Below are 20793 nucleotides of genomic sequence, written 5' to 3'. Positions count from 1 at the left end.
ATTTCACGCACAACCCCATCTACGGCTGCCATTGAGGTGTAGGAATGCATGAAAATGGATTCGTCTGTTGGCTAATAATCTTAAAATGCAAACATGAAAACATATACCGTATTTAGTCAAATAAATGCCCCGGGGTGTTACATTTTCCCAAGGGGGGGCGTTTATTCAAGGTCAATTTTAGAACGATAATTCCCGGTAAAATCATTAGGTAAACTTAAAACACACGCTAAAATGACGAACTATGAACTAGAAACACTGACTTCTGGCTCACTTCCGGGTTTCTGATGACGATAATATCGACCATGTGCACAACTTGGTAAGCTTACTACACAAGATAGCATGGAAATATCGGCATTTTTGAAAAAAGTGGTGGGGAGCGTTTATTTGAGGGGGGGCGACTATTTGACGAAATACGGTAGAAATGTTTCATCCTGCTTAGATGGAGGTGTGCATTGCAAATTACAAGCCTACACTGGTGGTGTGTAAAAAGAAAACCAATTTTCTCATCAGATAATGTACTACCTCGTTCAAAGTACTGTGAAGTGGTAATTTTCACTCAGAGGAGATATTTTACTCTTCCCAGAATCCTTTGCAACATGATGCATCACCTCACTATAATGAAAGACAAAGATAAAAACAATTTATCGCGTCTGACGTCATCTGTCAATCAAATTCAAGCACGGTTTGTTTACAAGTGTCGTGATGATGACTTGCTGAACGCGGATTTATAACCGGGCGCCTTATTGTTAATTTTGCACCTTGACATGCAAACCATCTCAAAAGTTAGGTCTTTATAGTAGGAAACTTTCTTTGGCAAAGGCACCATGTCCAAAATGCCTAGAAAAGCTGCTTTTTGCCTTGTAAAAGTACGTAATTTTCGCCATTTGCTGCTATTCCTTTTCTCCGATCAGCACCGGATAGATCGGCCTTCCTTTTACGCGCTGATTAACCTGTGTAAACTAATCAAGGATCGTAATTGACAGTGACATCAGACGCGTTTTACATAGTGACGGATCTTAGATACGTCAATATGTAAAACGTCGGGTAATGTCATATATCAACATCCGTCATTTGCATAATTAATTAACTAATTAATTATGCAAACTTGAGCTTCAAATCTTGGTAATATTATACTACTCACTATTTGAAATACACTGGCCAATTTTCATAAAAATGACAAAAATCAACATCCGTCACTATGCAATGGACCCAACAATATATTTCGCTACTTACCTTGTCTTTAAATTTAATATTTCATAGAGCTGTAGATACAAACAAGCAAACAAACAAATATAAAACAACACATTCATACATTTCATGGTAGCTACATTGAGCACAAAAAGTGCGAACATTAATGTTTTGTGAAATTTTCCACTTTTACATTCTATGGCTGATTACCCTGGGGCAAATAAAATGCTCAGTTTAGTCTGTGAGCCCAAAGAAGATATCTTACACTTCACACAATGCATTTCTTCCATTTGAATTTTCTGTACTGATTTGCTATCTAGTGCAAACATACTTTGTCTATAGTGCAACATGGGTCAATAGTGACGAAATATACCTCAATGAACAGAGCACATCCAGATCTTGCAAAATATGTTTATTTCTTAAACCATCGACCCATATTTAGCCAGTCTATTCTCAACATAAAAACAAAGAGAACCTGTACAGAGTAATAGGAATGTCCTTATATGTAATGAGGTGATGGATCATGTTGCAAAGGATTCTGGGAAGGGAAGATATCCTCTCTGCTGTGAGCCATTAATCTATCTGGGAGTGACAGGTATTTTCAATCAGGGGCCAACTGGGCTGCCCTGGACTACTACCTGTACCAATGTCAGAAAAATACAATGTTAAATACTTTGAATTGCCAAAAATATTAGTCAGTTTTACTATAGGAAACATAGCTCAATCTTAAAAAACAGCAAAAATGAAACATTATCCAATGGGAAATACACAAAGTTTTAACTTTTTGCATTATTTATTTTTACCCACATTGGATGTTGTGTCACATTTTTGCTGTTTTTTAACCCTCTGTTAGTGTGACACACTTGTATGTATCCTTATGGATCCATCCTTTGGTTCCCTGTATGTCAGTTGGAATAGAATTTTCCAGGTTTTACACTTAAATCCTTTAGTTTGAATTTCTTCTCATCTTCTCTGGTTTGACCCAACTGGGAATAAAAGTTAAAATTCTATATTAAAAATTTTGGAATACCAGCCCATGTCTTCAAGCAGAAGGTATTTCAGTTCAGGGATAAACTTAAATACAGATGGCAGGTTGAAATCAGTCGCCAGCGTATGGACAAATCCCCCTTCTACGCATGTGTCACACTGCGGGATTAGGTTAGAGTGCGTGATTCGAATTTGCCAATACGAAATCCATCATGGGGTTATGAGACGAGAAACACTACAACCCATGTCTTCAAGCAGAAGGTATTTGAAATTGGGGTGATTTTATTCATAGAAAAGTGTTTAATTGTTCAGTAACTACCAACCACAGTGTTTCCCATTAGGGCGTGTTCACACTATGACTGTTTTGCCCTGGGTCCCGGGTTCAACCCGGGTTAGACCCGGGTTGGTTATAAGTGTGATCAGGAAAAAACCTCAAAAAAATCGATGCGGGTCAATTTTTTTCAACCTAGGAAAGAGTAGGTTAAAACCGGGTCAAACCGGGTATGACCAGGTCAATTGTAGTGTGAACAGAAATTCACTGTTTGACCCGCATTACTAGAAGTAAACGCAGCCATTATCACCCCATTTCTATTGTTTCTGTCTGCACTGGGAAAAGAATGATTCAGTTCTTTGGCAATAAAATCAATAAACATCTATTCCTGAGATAAGAAAACTATTTTCATGCAAACAAATTACTAGTATTATCGAATCAAGAACTAACAATTATTTTTGTGAGTTTTTAACCCAAAACAGCAACTAGAAGCAACTAGATAAATTACATAAGGTGGAATTAGGAAATAAAAATTAAAAAAATTAGCATAATTACTACGGTCGTGAGCCTGCATATCTACCGGTAATGACAGAATATGTATACGCCTGCATTTTTCAGTAGGCTTAGGCAAAATAATCAACCCGGGTCAATTTTCTTCATGAGAGTGGCTATAGTGTGAACAGAATTTTTTTCAACCCGATTAACTTGGGTCCCGGGTAAATAATTCATATGTGAACATGACCTTAGACTAACACCCAGGATAGTCAATTCAAGAAGTTTTTGTTGGTGTGAAATACCGGCCCTTGTGTATATTCAAGCAGAAGGCATTTCAAATTTGGGGTACATTTTCCATGAGTGATGTTAATTGTTCAAAACCTATCAGACCATCTTGCTATACCCTTAAGGTTCAGAATTGTAGATTTGAGATTTGGCACACTTGTCTGTAGATTGACTGCTTGATAAAATACTCTAATGGGCTATTCATGTTGACATCCATATACCCACTGTGGAAGATGTGGTATTAATCTTCCACACTTTTCAAATGGGGTTACCTGAGTGGGTGACTCTATTTGATAGCGTAGCACGTGTGTGTGGGTGTGTGTTGGGGGGGGGGTAGGGGCATAATGGGCCCACCTAACAAACAATGAAAGAGAAAAGTGCCCCTCCAAGAGAAAATCAGAAAGGCAAAGAACAAGAAAAGGGGCAAGGATCCCTCTGATAATACTAAGTCAAAATTATTCAACTGGGAATTTTTTTTGCTTTTGCCCCCCCCCCCAATTTTTTTATTATTTTGTCCCCCCCCTGGACCAAGAAAGCTGGCTATGCCCCTGAATATACACCCCCATGTGGGAACAGGCTCAGGTCCTTTGTTCGAGATGCCCTCGAATAGGGTGTGGAGTGCACATTCAGGTAACCCCATTTGAAATTCACACTCCCTGTGTGGAAGATTAAGGTCATGTCTTCCATAAGGGGTGTATGGATTTCATCTGGAATAGCGCATTCTCTGGCTCTAGTCCATGTTACAAGTCCATTACTATAATCATTCTCTTGTGTAAAAGTATTTCCAAGAAACTTATCAAATAAATTTGAATCTGGACAGTCAGACATAGACATACCTTGTTGGGGCAACCCAAGTTGCATTTGCTTCACATGCTGTCATATCTCAAAAGGCTGCCTTGTGTGATTTTTTATATTTTATTATCATCTTGTGATGAGATAATGCTATAAAATAAACTTTAAATACTAATTGTGGGATAGTATTACAATATTATTACAATCACATACATCTATTCATAAATGAAAGATACATGCTGAAATATAAAATAATAAGAAATTTACAACAGTGATAATAAAAATCACACAAGGCAGCCATTTGAGATACAACAGTATTTGATGCAGACGACAATTTGTAACTTATGAATGCACCGTTGTTTCTGATGGACATTTTATGAAAAGACCAGGGAAAGGGCATACATACATAAATGATCATTTGTATAGCCCCCTCTAGAAACTACTAGTGCCTTGCAGGGGACTGTCCAATGCAGAGGAAAATAAGAGTGGCAAAAGATCTGACAAAGTTGAGAAAGGAGAAAGAGTGAAAAAAAGTAGAGATTTATGAGAGGCAGTAGATTTGTGAGAGCCAGGCCCGTACGCAGGGGTGCTGGCAGTGTGACGCACCCCCCTAAAAAAAAAAATTTGGAAAAGTATACAAAAAGTCCTAAAATTTCAGAATTTGGGAGCGTAGCAAGCAAAAATTGAAATTGCACTTGTTATACTTGTTTAGGGATGTATTTTCAGACCTCGTAAATACTTGTTTAGGGTGCTATTTGAAACTTCATGGCCACGCATGATACCCCCTTGTCAATGACCAATGCCCCCCCGGCCTTGCATACATACTTGCTTGATATGGTTTATGTGCAAAGTTTAGTACAATTTTATTTTAATGGACCTTTCCATTACATGTTTAATGATTATGTAGATGAAGATTAGAGAAGGCTGGAAAAATTATGGTATAATTTTAGCCCATTTGAAGTACGCATTCAATTTTGTAACAGAATGAGCACATAATGTGGTTCACCTGAATGGGTGACTCCGTTTGAAATCTATACTCCCTCTGTGGAAAATTAAGTTCATTTTTCAAAAAAATTCTGTCAAAATCATTCCATTTCAGTTAAAAATGGAAGTTTTCACTTGCATATATGAAAAAAATCCCAACAATGTGAAATCTGGGTTAGTTTGGCTCAGGAAAGGGGATTTTTTTGTCACCTAAAGAAGGGGTTTCCCCAGATTCAGAGTTGAAAGGAAAATGGAAAACTGTTCATTCTTGATCACATCACCTCACATGTTGGGCTATTCAAGTTGAAATCCATACACCCCCTATGGAAGACATGACCTTAATCTCCCACACAGGGAGTGTAGGTTTCAAATGCAGTCACCCATTCATGCTGCATTTGGAGTCGCCCATTCATGCTGCATTTAAAGTTTCAAATTGTCTTCTTAAAATACAAACATTTCAGAATTGTACATTTTCATGCCCACATTTGGATGAATGAGTACAAACAAGCCTAGTATTGGTTCAGTGGTGCTTGAGATAGCTCTTGATATTTTGAGGAAATATCTCAATACTTAAAGAGTTTATGTTAAAGCCTGCAAAGCATAGCGGAAGCAGCGGATTAACCTAATTGCATTCAAATGTTTGTAAAGAAGGGGTTTTCCCAAAAATTTAAAAATTTCCCAAAAGATTTACTGATTATAAAGAAAAATTGAAACATTGAATATCAGGATTAGTTCAACGCTGTAAAAATGGAAATTTGTGTGCGATTAATTTTTCACATTTGGCTAATTATGAATGATTTCACTTGCTATTAAATTTGTGATTTTAAGCTTCCTTACAATTGAACTATGTACATAAGGAATATATTTGCCCGTTGTAATATTCGTGGTAACTCCTTGGGATGCGAAATGTGAGAAAATAAATGTAGCACAAAAATTTCGATTTCAAATTAAAGTTTTACCAAATTTGCTGTACTACCCTACATGTATTAGTACATGTATACTACCAAATGCAAGTCCCAAAAGTTAGTTTCACATCACAGGAGCAAACTTGGCTCTGATGGGTGAAATCAGCATTTCAGGTGAGGGGGGTGGAGGGGTGGGTGGGGGTCCACAGCAGTGTCCCACGGACAACCAGATTACAATTTCTGGTTGTCCGTCTAAGTTTTTGGTTGTCCGTACAAGTTTTTGCTATTAATATACTTGAATATCAGTGTCAGGGTTTTCTTTAAGCATTTTGCTGAAGGGGTATTTTCAAATTTTTTTGACCCTTTCAATTGTGAATTTTTGCTCTGAAGGAGTCAAAAACATTGCCCAAGGGGTATTTTTATAATATTATTTTTGAAGACATTTTTAACAGTATGTGTGTTTTTGGAACCATAGGCGTAGATCCGGAGGGGGTGGGGGAATCTCCCCCAATATTTTGCCAGGGGGATAGTCCATACAATCATGTGAATCATCCCCCAATGTTGACGCCTGTATGTGGTTTTCTGACCAAATTAACCTCATATTTGGCCATTTTAGCCCCAAAAGTGCAAATTTTTGATTTATTCCACTTTTGCACCATATTTCAACAGTTTAGCTTCAAAATGGCAAAAATTTTTGTACCATAAACCTATTCTTTCTCCAAAAGGTGCTGGATTCACTATACTTCAAGGGGTGGGGGCAATTTTAGAAGAAAAAAATAATATTTTAAAATGCCCCCTGAGAAGTAAGAAACTAAGAAGCAATTTGGTGGATCTTTTTGGCAATATTAATGTGTAAAATTTTAGTTTAAAAACCCGAACATTTGTGAAATGAGCAGTCCATAGAGTTTTTCGGAGTGGACGGCTCTTTTTTTTGCTTGATGTCTGGTGACATTTAGAGCTATTGTGTGTTATTTGACAACAAAAGACAGCAAACATGGGCATAATTAATCCTCCGAGATGTGCCTGTCTGTCTGTCTGTCTGTCTAGGGCAGTGCAGTGTCTACCTGAAGTTATATGATAATGGAATTGTTTATGATTATTATAATGGCAGACAAAAGTACGATGACACAAGCCCTTGAATCCTGTGCCCATCATACACACACCACCATTACTACTAGCATGATTTTGCATGGAGAGTATGTAATATCCAGACATCATGGACTTCATGGGCCAGTCGTAAAAAATAATGATGGTCAACCTATTGTTTTCGGGGTTTTTCCTGGTCAGAGAGATCAGACTAGGGCTAATTTCATACGCCATAGCTGTCACTAAGAACTGCATCGCTCCTGTGAAGAAAAAAAATGTCTTCTAATGGTGAATATAGTACACATCTCAATGTGGCTGGGATTGGGTGGCGTGAGATCTTTGTTCATTTCTGCATCTGTCCATAGCCTGAAATTGAAAAATTTGATGTCTCAGTAAAAGCGGAAAAAATTATGTTCGGCGCCCCCCTAAATTTTAATGCTTCCACTGCATTGGACAGCACGACCCAGAGGAGCAAAAAATAAAAAAAGAAATAGGCACACATATTGCTTTCATTTCATTTATTTGGAGAGGCTTATCTAGCCCATATCTCATAGTCAAGTTCAACTTTATAGATGTGGTATGTCCCAGTAATGTCACTTGAACCCTTGATTGTAATTGAACATAGCAGGTTGTCATGTGTGGCCTTTATCGACTTCCATGGATAAAAGGTAAACTCCTCAGTTTCAGCTTAAAATACATATAAAGCAATATTCTAAAATCCTCTCACCGTCAACTGTGTCATCTCTGCTGCATTGCAAATGCAAGGTAAACGATTCACTACCCACATATTTAACGGGGGGCAAAGTCCAGAAAAACTTTTTTGTGACCTTGAAGCTAGCTGCATTTTTTTAAAGTATTTGATCGCTTGCGTTGTATTGTAGTTTGTCACAATTTAAGTGACTTCCGCTGTGGCCCACTATAAAATAATCTGTTGACTATTACTAATGACTGTTTTACCTCATTCCTAATGTTTCTACAACTTTTGGATACCATTAAAATACCTCTATGATGTCACTTTATCTATTGCTGAAAATTCATCTTCAAGGTGCAGAATTCAACAGGTTTTTTCCCATGATTTTAACAATTTTTTTCTTTAAAATTTTCACATGTAAAAACATGTTTTGATTTTTTTTTGTAAATACTTGTTAGGATTGTGCATATGACTAACATTCCACTGGTACTATTTTGACGTTATCATGGGGTACAGCAGTTCTTGGAATAAAAAAAATTAAAAAAACAACGATTCAAATAAAAAATATCCGATTTAAATTTTTTAAAATCCGATTTTTTTATATTTTTTTTTAATCAAAAAATCAACAACCCTGGCAAGAAGTAATTTGTTTGTAGCCCTGAACATGAACTCTGCCAAATGACTGTTTCTTATTTTTAAATTTGGCTGATTCCAATCAAATATTAGTTGGGACATGTGTAAACATTACAAAATATGAAAATGAATCAGAATTCATTGTAAAAGATCTCACATTTTGTCTTTAAACAAACTTCATTCTGTGCTCAGTTGAATCAATGTTGGCAGTAAGATCCGCAGACCTGTTTCTTTTTGGCTGTGAAAAGTTTGGTGGTTTCCTTAGGTGTTGAGTTCCTGTTGATGTAACATACATACATAGTTCATACAGGGTTTATTTTAGGACCCTAGATGAAAAATGGCAGGGGACTTATGTTTTTTGATTTGCTATATGTGGTGTGATCTTACAAAATCAGTTCATATTTAATTTTCAGTTTCTTATAGGATTGTAAACATCATTTGCAAAACTACATTTTGCATAAAACCTCATTGAATTTGAACAACCAGTTTAAAAGATACGAGCAGTTAAAGCGTTTCCAAAACAATAGGAAACAAAAGGAAATACTTCCTTTGTTTGGCTATATTTCAAAATCAACATTTCCGACTTCCGAATGATTTTACTTGATTACAATACATATATATTATATTAGTGTGGGGTGTATGGGGGGGTGGGTGAGTGTGTTATATGTTTTCTGCCAAACATTTTTTTATGAAATTTACCAATTCAACCGTGGATGTTACTGCAACCGGGGACCATCCTTGTTTAGTTAAGATATGCAATCAACTGCAAACACCCTAAAAATACAACCAACCCAAAAAAACTTATCATGGTGTTCTTATCATTTCATTCTCAATGTGCACTTAAAAAGCTACATTTTTGTGTAATTTTCCTCACAAATTCTGATTTTTGCATGATTGTACATGTATACTTCCTTGACAATATATTCACAATAACCTGCAAAAAAATAAGGCGTTGATGTCATTATCGTGATTGATGTCATTATAAAATCCGAGATTTTGTAATCATATGCCTGGGATCAGATTCGGTGATACACTCATTAATGGAATGAAATCGCTACTGTCTTTCACTTTATCACATTTGAAATCCATACCCCCCCTGTGGAAGACATGAACTTAATCTTCCACACAGGGGGTGTAGATTTCAAATGGATTCTCCCATTCAAGTAACTCCATTTGAAATCTACATCCCACCCCACCCCCATGTGAAAGATTAAGGTCATATCTTCCACAGGTGGTCAGTGGCGTAGCATGGGTCATCACATGGGGGGGGGGGGCACCGACAATGATTGGGGGGGGGCACAAACCATTTTTAGGCAATTTTCCTATGAGATTTTTTACACTTTCAGATCGATGGGGGGGGGGGTTGCCCTGTGGCCCTATGATGCTACACCACTGCAGGGGGTGTGTGTACTTCAACTGGAATACCCCAATTTAGGTAACATATCTGATACTGCCGGATAATATAGAACATTTGAAACAAAAACTTTCTTCTGTAAACTGGAATGAAGAGCTAGATAATAATGATGCTAACGATTGTTACAATAAGTTTGTGAATGTTTTCACCAAAATATATGATGAATGTATACCTATGAAAAAATATAGGTGCAATAACAAAAGAGAACCAAGGCTTCCCTGGATAAGCAGAGGCTTACTCAAAAGCATAAATACTAAAAATAAGTTGTATAAGAGGTATGTACAGAAGCCATGTAATGAAAGGCTTAATACATTCAAGAAATACAGAAACAAATTAAACAGTTTAATACGAAAATCTAAAAGGGAGTATTACAAAAGGAAATTTGAAACAGTAAAGCATAATTTACTAAAAACTTGGAAAACAATCAATAATATCATTGGCCGTAATAAGAAAAAGTAACATTCAAACTCAATTCACAAGTACACAAGGTCATGTGATCTCTGATCCTCAAATAATTTCCGTTAATTTAATGACTTTTTTACAAGCATTGGGCCAAAATTAGCATCCACAATAGTTACAGACGGGAAGAACTATTATGATTACTTGAAAACACCATCAAATAATAGCATGTATATGAAACCAGTTGTAAAAGAGGAAATTGTAAAGATTATACATAAGTTCAACCAAAATAAAAGTGCCGGTCATGACGATATAGGCAATTTTGTTGTCAAAAGGATAGCAAATGAAATATCAATACCTCTCACTGTAATTTTTAATATTTCCATTACTACTGGAAAAGTCCCTGATGAATTGAAGATTGCAAAAGTAATCCCTATCTATAAGAAGGATAGTCATGACGTGTTTTCCAACTATCGACCTGTCTCTGTTCTTCCATGTTTTTCAAAGATTCTTGAAAGACTAGTGTTCAACAGATGCATGAATTACATTAATAAATACAATATTTTAAATGAAAAACAATTTGGTTTTAGGTCTAATCATTCTACGTATATGGCAATTTTGGAATTAGTTGATAAAATCAGTACTTCAGTTGAAAATAATGAAACTACAGCAGGAATATTTTTAGATTTGTCTAAAGCCTTGGACACAATCGATCACAGCATTTTGTTATACAAATTAGAGTATTACGGGTTCAGGGAAAATGTATTAAATTGGTTTACAGATTATTTGTACAATAGGAAACAATATGTATATTACAATTCATGTAAATCCAGCTATATGAGCATTTCATGTGGTGTACCTCAGGGGTCGATTTTAGGCCCATTACTATTCATACTGTATGTTAATGATATTATAAATACTACCTCTGTTCTAGAATTTGTTTTGTTTGCAGACGACACTACTATTACCTATTCACACCCAGATATTATATCTAAATTTGATCTCATTAACAAGGAACTAGAAGAGGTCAATAATTGGTTTAAAGCAAATAAGCTGTCTGTAAATGCAAGCAAGACAAATTATATGCTACTTGGTACAAGTCGTAAAACATGTATTTGCAATGATAGTGTTAACATTGTATTGGATAAAACGAATTTGGAAAGAGTTAAAATACAAAATTTCTTGGAGTTACAATTGACGAGAACCTGACATGGACAAATCATATTGATAACATTGCAAAAGAACATGTCTAAGGGTATAGGAATCATTAACAAAATTAAACATTTCGCACCTGAGCATATTCTATATTCATTATATTGTACACTGGTACTTCCTTATGTTAATTACGGTATTATAGCATGGGGCAGCACTTGTAAAACATACTTAGATAAACTTTTCAAGCTGCAAAAGAGGGCACTTCGAATTGTATCAAATAGTCATTACCTAAGTCATTCAGCTCCTCTCTTTCAGAACTATAAAGTACTTAATGTCTACGATACCTATAATCTTGAATTAAGTACTTTTATGTATAAACATTTTACCAATCAACTTCCTGAAGCATTTCAAAAGTATTTTGTAAGGCAGAGTACTCTGCACAAGTACCACACGAGAAACAATGAAGATTACCAGGTTCCTAAATCTAAAACGAATTTCGATAAAAAAAAAAAAAAAACAGCGGGCCCAATTAAGTGGAATTCACTTGAGAAACATATAAAGACTATAAAGACGATCAAGCATTTCAAAACCAAAGTGAAAGATAATATTATTCTTAATTACATTTAGTATTTTATCTAACTTCCTTGTACGGCTTAAAGTAATTTAATTGTGTATCGTATTATCTGTAATATAGTTAATGTAGTATTGAATTTATCTCGGTAATTTCTTGCATATTCTTGATCACAAAACAGGCTCTTTTGGTTTTTGTTAGGGTAAATGGGGGGGGGGTGTTTTTGACATTTTGCGGTATATTTTGTTGTTGTTGTTATTTTGAAACATTTTTGTTGTTGTTAGGACAGGGAGTTCTTTATACAGGCCATCCGGCCTTCCGAGAACCTCCTCATTCAATGTATGTGTTTAATTGTTAATTGTTGTGCTGTTATATTTTATATTTGAATGAAATAAAGATGAATGAATGAATGAATGAATGAATACTGCAATTTATTCATTTTGTCAAAATCCAAAATTGACAGAAAAACAGCAATTTTACAGGTTGCAAAGTTAGGCAATATTGTGATTTTTTGCATATAAAGCGCCAGGTTTTGGGAAATGTGAACTGATTTTTGAGATGTGCTGAACTTGATGACCTCCCTGAGAGAGTGTGCTAAAGGAAGACCTAGTATCCTGTGTGGTTCTGTCCAGGGTTGCCAAAAGATTTCAGGCCGAATCGTGGGTCAAATAATCAAAAAGTCGCCCAATTTTTCTCTTTACCATTTGTTTCTATGGGGCAGGAAACTATCAAAGTTGCGGGAGCCAATGTTGAAAAGTCGCCCAATTTTTTTCTTAACCATTGGTTTCTATGGGACAGGAAATTGTTTAAAGTTGCAGGGAAAATCTTCAAAAGTCGCCCAATTTGGCTACCAAATCGTGGGTTTGGCAACCCTGGTTCTGTCTTCTGTCATTATGTAATGATCACTTAGCATACATCTACAGTGTGTCACAGAAAAAATGTCCAAGTCAGTGTTTTAATTTGGACATAAGTCGAGAATTACTAGAAATAGGCATGGCATGGGAATCAAAAAATTAAGAAAGCAGTGCATAGCTCATTTCATTTTTGCATTATATACGCAAATTTTATTTTATTTGATTGACTGGTTGCGAAGAAATGAGCAATTACATAATGTGTGCATCAATACAGTTCATTCAAATTTTGATCAACAGGCTTTTTTCATACTTGCTTACCATAAAGTTTGTGTATCATCTCATTAATTTTAGTCCTTTAAGACACTTTTATAATCCAATGCTGTTTTGTCAGTCATGCTTTCTCTTAGCTTTGCTCCAAAGCCAACCTATTTTCCATCCAATTGAAAGAAAAAATGAAAAACCATGCCATATGCCCTCTGACACTAATAGTAAAGACCAGCTGTGGACTTTCGCGGTTTGTGGGTTTTGTAGACCAATATCTTAGGGAGACAGTGATCTTTACTGCATAGTGGTCCTACTGCATAGTGGTCCTACTTACTTGTTGGTGACTTATGTAGCTTGCCAATAGTGAAGCTTGCCTTCGGCAAGCTCTGTACCATGTACATGTACTGCTGGGAGTGGTATTATTTTTTTACAGAATGGTCTAAACCAGGCAGGGATTGGCCTATATACATTTTCTTTAAAAATAGCAGTCACTTGCTTGGGTTTATTTTACTTGGGGATCACTGGATCTTCTAAGGTACTGCGAGGGCTCTGATCAAGAGCTAGCTTTCTCTATGAATGTAACTTTGCCTTCAGATTGATACACTGTGATTGAATCAGGATATTCCATTTCAAATCCACACTCCCCCTGTGGAAGATTTTGGAAATATCTTCCACAAGGAGAGTATGAATTTCAAATGGAATGAACACATTTGCATCTCCATTTGAAATTCACCCTCCCTCTGTGGAAGATTCGGGTTGAACATGCGCTCAATTAACAACGAATGAAGTAACAAATTAACAAAAGACTTTAAAGGGGCATTTCGTCAATCACATCCCCCCACTTTTCTCCAAAAAAGTTAGATTTTTATATCACTTGAAACCTAGCTACATAATGTTTATGTACAAAAAACTTCTTGCAGATTAATTTGTTTAGCCAAAATACGGTCAAATTTGAATTGGTACACCAGAACGAAATTACAACACTGTGGCTATGGAGCAATCCCGGGAGAGCAGTGTAACACACCTAATCATGCATAACTCGTGAACGCAAAATGGAAATCAACTGAAATATTGGGAATGAGCTTTTTCATGGATATCTTCTGAAAAATGTCATAAAAGAGGATGATAGGATCACAAAATACTCCTTTAAAATCCTTGATTTATAGCTGTATATAATCATAACATGCACTCAATTACACTGATTGGAGAATATTAAATATCAGACAGCTACAAACTCCTTGATTTATAGCCGTAGTAATTACCTTCAGAAAAACTGATTTAAAGGTACAGAAGTGTTAACTGTAACACATGTAAAGAAAGATATGTATAACCCAAATCCTATAACCCACGCTAATTATAACCCTAACCCCAATCCTAACCCACCCTAATATAACCCTAACCCAAATTCTATAACCCACGCTAATTATAACCCTAACCCTAACCCACCCTAAATCTAACCCTAACCTAACTGAAACTCTAACCCTAAACCTAATACACAGGGTGCGCAGGGTATACCATAATTATACTGAATTAAAATGGTTACAATTATTGGCAAAGCAAGAAAATTAATTGTCCACTTCCGCAATAGGCTACATTGAAACTCCATGGTAAATAAATTGCCTAACTTTACAGCAAATGTTTACAAAGTTTGCTTACTAATACTAGGTAAATTGCCTAACTTTACAGCAAACTTGGGAAATAATTATTTTGGTGAAATAATAATAACAGATGTGTCCCAATGTGACTTAAATAGTCCAAATTTGGCCATTGTTTTCTTTGTCATCATGTAAGAAGCTTATTAATATGAATTTTGAGTTTCAAGAGGGTTCACTGTCATCAAAAAAATCTAAAACTGTCAAGCTTTCATCAAGATTAGCACTGACTTCTTCAGGGGAAAACTACTGGGAGTTCTGTATGTAGACTGAACCATGGTCTTCCTCCCTCCCATTCAATATAAGAAATCTGCAACATCTCATTCTCTGGGGCCAGAAATGCCCAATGTGTGTCAAATTTGGGGAGTTTTGTCCCCCCACCCCCACTTTTTACTTTGCCCTCCATCCCCACCCCTCCCCCAAATGATTCTAATTGTATGTCATGTTACATAATCACAGTATTATATTCTTGTTTTTTTCTCTGTCACTTTGCAGGCAGTCTAAATTGTGCATCGTTTACGGCCGGTATAGTGGAAGCAATATTATGTGGGTGTAATTTTGTAAGTATTAATAATCAGATTGGAATAATACCCTGTGGGGCACCCCAATACCCAGAATTTCCTCAGATCAACCGGACTGAAACCGGATATCAAAATGGTCAGGTTGGAATAGTACCCTGTGGAGCACCCCAATACCAGAATTTCCTCAGATCAGACCAAGCCGGACTGAAATATTACCCTGTGGGGTACCCCAAAACTCCAAACTTCCCCAGACCCGATCAGACCGAAATTGGATATTGAAATGGACAGATTGGAATAGTACCCTGTGGGGCAACCCAAAATCCTGAATTTCCCCAGATAGACTGAACCGGACTGAAACCGGATATCAAAAAAGTCAGATTGGAACCCTGTGGGGCACCCTAAAACCCTGAATTTCGCAAAACAGACCAGACCAAAACCAAATATTAAAATAGTCAGATTGGAATAGTCCCGGGGGAGGGGCACTTCAATATGAAATGGACATTGGTATTAAAGGGGCATTCGGTGAGAGCAAAATGTAAAAAATATGGGATCATTTGGTGATAACATGACCTTTTTTTGATATGGAACCTTTGGGTGAAAGCCGAAACAGCGCCACAGAAACCTCGAACTGTTGAACATTGAATTCTAGTTCTAACTTCTAAATGGCTTCAAATAACTAACAAAATCAGTGATAAATGAAAGTTGCTGTTCAAATTGAAAAATAAGGGTCTTTGGGTGACAGATCAAATGAAAAAATAAGGGGTGTTCGGGTGACAGAGCATGTATTTGTAAACAAATATGGGGTCTTTGGGTGACAGGTTTTTTTAGGCTGTTAAAACAGCCCTATATACACAACACCTCCAAAGTGGGAGAGCCCCCCTACCCCAGCCCCCCACGTAGGGGGAATAGTATCCTGTAGGGCAAGGATTTCTTGCACTAACCTTTCAACTGAATTGTTTTGTCTTGACAGCCTGCGAAGGTGACAGCTCATTGGCATAAAGGAACCACCTTTATGATCAAATTTGATGATTCCGTAATAGCTAGAGATAAGACCGTGGACCAGCGATAACGAGAAGGACGCCATAGATGGGATATGTGGGATGCTGGGCGGGGAGGGGAGTGGGAACTACTTTATGATCAAGCTTGATGAGAGAAAAACAGTGGACCAGTAATGCCAACGTTGCTAAAGTGCAGACAGAGGGAGTAAAGAAACCACTTTTGTGATCAAGTGATCCACAGATATTTAAGACAGTGGACCAGCAATAACAAGGAATATGTGGAATGCAGGGGGGGTATTTTATGATCAAGCTTGATGACTGGTATAACCAGAGACAAACTGTGGACCAGTGATGCCAACGATGCCAGCGGATACGGATAATTGGGATGGTGGTGGTGGTGGTGGTGGTGGGGGGTAGTATAGAAACTACTTTTGGCATCAAGTTTGGCATTTCAGTAAATGCTCGACATAAGATAGGGAGCAGGGGTGGTTGGAATGAAGCTATGACGTCGGAGATTACAAAGTGAGCTGTTTTTGCATTGATGTTGTAGATATCTGTAACTTCTTCAAAAGTGAATGGTCACAGTCAAATTGGGCTATTCCAGTTGAAATCCACACACCCCCTATGGAAGACATGACCTTAATCACCCACACAGGGAGTGTGAATTTCAAACAGGGTTACCTGAATGGATGATTCCATTTCAAATCTACACCCCCCTGTGTGGGAGAATACCTCAAGATCGTGTCTTCCATAAACTGTACAAATTATAGCCCATTCCTGGCTTTGGGTTTGCATCTTTATAAGTGGTTAAAGTGGACCAAACCATTTGAATAATTAAAAAAAACATGGCCAAGAATAACAGTATTGAAGCATGGTCTTTGTAAAAATCCATTTGATGTCCAAGTATTTTACATTCAGTGGCGTATCAAGGTCATTGTATGAGGGGGCAAAGATTAAAAAATAACCTGGTGGGCATCATTTTGGCTTTGTGTTACCGTGAAAACTGGGCAATTTTTTCAATTTTACACTATTTTAGCCCAAAATAAAGATGTTTACCAGACCTTTTCAGAGGTGGGGTGTGTTAGGAAGTTGAACTTTTCTTGGGGGTTGTTAGGAGGGTCGAGTTAGTAAACCAAATCAACCCCCCCCCCCCCCACACACACACACACAAGATCACACTGCATTATTCCATGGGTATGTTTAAAGGCCAAATATAGAGTCAGATGTATTTAGGTATGACAGCCATTGCATTCGGCTACTTCCTTTGAAAGTCACACTCCCTGTGTGGGAGATTAAGGTCATGTCTTCCACAGGGGTGTATGGTTTTCATCTGGAATAACATATTTCATTAAAAAACTGGAGATTTGTAAGATAACCCTTTATTATAGGACACACTGTAATCATGGTAATGTATTAAAATTTTTCACCCAGATGTGGCAGTGACGTCAGCGCGCATTTCATTGGACGCAGCCTCAAATCGCTAGCAATTGGGCAAAGCGCTGGGGTACACACGCACATGCTTAAAGATGCTGGCATAGAAATATGCGAGCGAAAGAGTTGCATCAAAGTGTTGATGCCACTGCCACATCGGGGTGACGCATTTTATAATATAGTAGCATAACAATTTTGTAAAACAATTTTGTATATTAATTTCTTATGGTCAAATTATGTAGGTTTAACATGGTATAAGAAGATTTCTGAACATCTTGCACATTTAGAAATTGCTCCTTATCGCATTTCTTTCTTTCCCCATGTTCATATAAAAAATTAAAACCCATTTTATCGCAGAGCACAATTCTTAGGGTTTGGGGCAAAAGTCGCAGAGATAAACTTTGATTTAGTCTTGTAATCAATTTTCTGTATACAGGCCAAACTAACTTATCCAGCCATATGGGACCAAACAGTGGTCGGATATAAAGGGAAAATCTGGATAAGTGAATTATGTATAATTCTTTACTGAATGTCCAAAGTGCTATTATGTGACACGATCAAGGGAAATGAGTCGGATGTCGCTAATATTGATTTTGAGATATTGGCAAAGAAAGTGTTAAAAATTCTTTTGTTTTATATTTTTTCAGCGATTGATAAATTGACATAACTTCACAAAGAAAAGTCGTATCAAGATGGGGCTTTCAGTTTCTGAAAGCTCTAAATGTCCTCTTTAGAATCATGTGTAAAACTCATTTTCGCCCAGGGCCGAGATGTGACTCATTCCCCTTGATCATGTCACATATTGGGACAATAATATATATTGGTGAGTAGAAGTGAAAATATGAGTATAACACAGTGCTGCAGGCCCCCAATGTACACAACAAAGAGTTTTCTTTCCAATGCACTATTCCAGTTGAAACATATGTACCCCCTATGGAAGACATAACCAATAGTGTCCCACACAGGGGGTGTTGATTTCAAATGGAGATATCTATTCAGGTAACCCCATTTGAAATGCACACTACCTGTGTGGAAGATTAAGGTCATGTCTTCCATAGGGCGTGTATGGATGTCAACTGGAATAGCCCAATGCTTCAAGGGATGACACCACACGAGAGAGCGGGATCCGCATAAAACACATCAATGCAATCTCCCGGACGTATATCCATAATAGAACATTTCTGCACGGCACTCAAATAATCTGGGAAATGATTGCGTAGTGAGCGTGTGTTACAGAGTGTGTAGAGGGCGCTCATGGTAATGCCATCTGGGCACACAACAGGAGATTGCATTGATGCAGATTCCGCTCTCTCATGTGGAGTCACCGGGAGTCACTCCTTATTTTATGCTCTGAAGCATTGCGAAAAAGGAACCATTTGCATAAAGGAACCACCTTTATGATCAAGGAATGCAGATTCTGCCTTCCCCTTCCGTGTAGTATCACCCAAGGTGTCATTATTGAAAAATGTGTTTCCTATCATGAAGATCAGTGATGAAGCATCATAGGGCATGGGGGCTATGTGCCCCCATCAATGTGAAAATTTAGAAAATCCCATAGGAAAATTGCAGATAAATGGCTTGTTCCCCCTAATCAGGTCTGGTACCCCCCATCATGGTTGTAGCCCCCGATGACTCAAGCTATGCAACCGATGAAGACCATTAGGGCAGATCACTGCTGATATCTATATAAAAGAAGCCCTGATTAGGGGGAGTATGAATTTCAAGTGGAATGAACACATTGGCAGCTTCATTGAAAATGACCATCCCTCTGTGGAAGATTCAGGTTGATTCTTTCTCAAGGGGTTTATGAAATTCATATGGAGCTGCCTAATGCATTCATTCCATTTGGAATTCATACTCCCCTGTGGCAGCTATTTCCAAAATCTTCCACAGGAGTAGTGTGGATTTTAAATGAAATGTCCTATTTTACAGTCATCTATATAGTTATAAGATAGGGGTGGGTGTCACCATTTGTTTAGGAGGCGGCTTCAAAACTTGACTGCCAGTTGACCGGTGGTTGGTGGCAGTTGAATCATGTTCCATTATTTGGAATAATAGAAGCTGGCTCCAACGGGGTAGAATCGGCAGGCAACTGTCGATTGAGTTTTGAAGCCATTCCTAGTTGCTCAATTGTTTTAATGTAAATGTAATTTGTTATATCAAATTTAAAATAAATTTATCTGATGACAAACTCAAAAATTGCTGGAAAAAATATTATTGCTTCATTGTAGAATAGAGATAGTCCAATAGATTCCTGTACCCATCCAGCGAACACAAAACTATATGAAGTTATGCATGAAAAGATTATATTGTGATGTCATAAGTGTAATTTTGGCTCCACAGAGGGCAAAAATTACATTTTTTGTCGAAAATAGTTCAAATTATTTGTCTGTCATTGACAAAGCAGAAAAAGAATAGTTTGCACATTTCAAAGCAAAGCATTTAGGTCCTGCAGGGGTAAGATTAGATCTATGATGTCACAATGTTAACTCTTTTGCCCATAACTTTAATTTGATTTGCATGACTTGCAGTGATGTGAACTGAAATCGCTTACCCTATGTTTCATGTTGGTCAATGGTCATTTATTTCACTGTTAAGTAAACGGAAAATTAAAAATTTGTTTCAATTTCCCACCTTTTTGGAAAAGTGAGGAAGGACGGAGTGTGTTTTTTATGCCTCCACCAGAGGTATTGTTTCCTGGTTGTCTGTCATTCCATCCATCATTCTGTCTGTCCGTCCGAGCCTGCGAGTGCAATTTCTCGGAACTGGTAAGGCGTATTTATAGTGATGCGATTTTGTAGAGGGGTGGCAATTGGTAGTCTTCAAATTCCAGTAGGTTTTCGTTGCAATATATGGTAATTAAGAAACTAATTTGTGCATATTCTGTCATTCCCTATGTCCGTCCGAGCTTGCGATTCCACTTATTGTAACAGAATCCATTTCACATGCGTCCACCTCCCAAAAGCTCATACAAAATCATTTCAAAAGTCCCGGAAAATCCAAGTGGTGGAACAGTGCCTAATTTGCATAAATCCAAAATTGCCGATTATGCAAAGGGTGATATTTCAAAGTTGATCAAATCTAAATAAAAAAAAAACATACCAATGTATTCCTCTCGTCATAAGGATTCAGAAAAATTATCTCTGATGTACAGTCCAGGGCCGGATTTATCTTTTTGGGGCCCTGTGCGAGGCCAAAATTTGGAGGCCCACAAACT

The 20793-nt window shown here is 37.3% G+C and overlaps 1 protein-coding gene across 2 annotated transcripts in view; it reads left to right on the top strand.

The window, feature by feature from the left end:
* The window catches only part of LOC140146191 (trafficking protein particle complex subunit 5-like), a 34025-nt gene extending 14828 nt beyond the window's left edge, over positions 1-19197 (top strand). Inside the window, exons 6-7 of one of the 2 annotated variants that reach the window (XM_072167966.1) lie at positions 15122-15186; positions 16118-19197. In XM_072167966.1, the coding sequence (XP_072024067.1) occupies positions 15122-15186; positions 16118-16216 (164 nt within the window). In that variant the 3' untranslated portion in view covers positions 16217-19197. The remainder of the gene's footprint in view (positions 1-15121; positions 15187-16117) is intronic. The other variant, XM_072167967.1, reaches the window with a different exon arrangement.
* The last annotated feature ends 1596 nt before the right edge of the window (positions 19198-20793 follow it).

Source organism: Amphiura filiformis, chromosome 2, assembly GCF_039555335.1.
Source record: "Amphiura filiformis chromosome 2, Afil_fr2py, whole genome shotgun sequence".
NCBI classification, from domain to species: Eukaryota; Metazoa; Echinodermata; class Ophiuroidea; order Amphilepidida; family Amphiuridae; genus Amphiura; species Amphiura filiformis.
The sequence above is the reverse complement of the archived record's forward strand: the minus strand, read 5'-3'. Positions and strand labels throughout refer to the sequence as shown.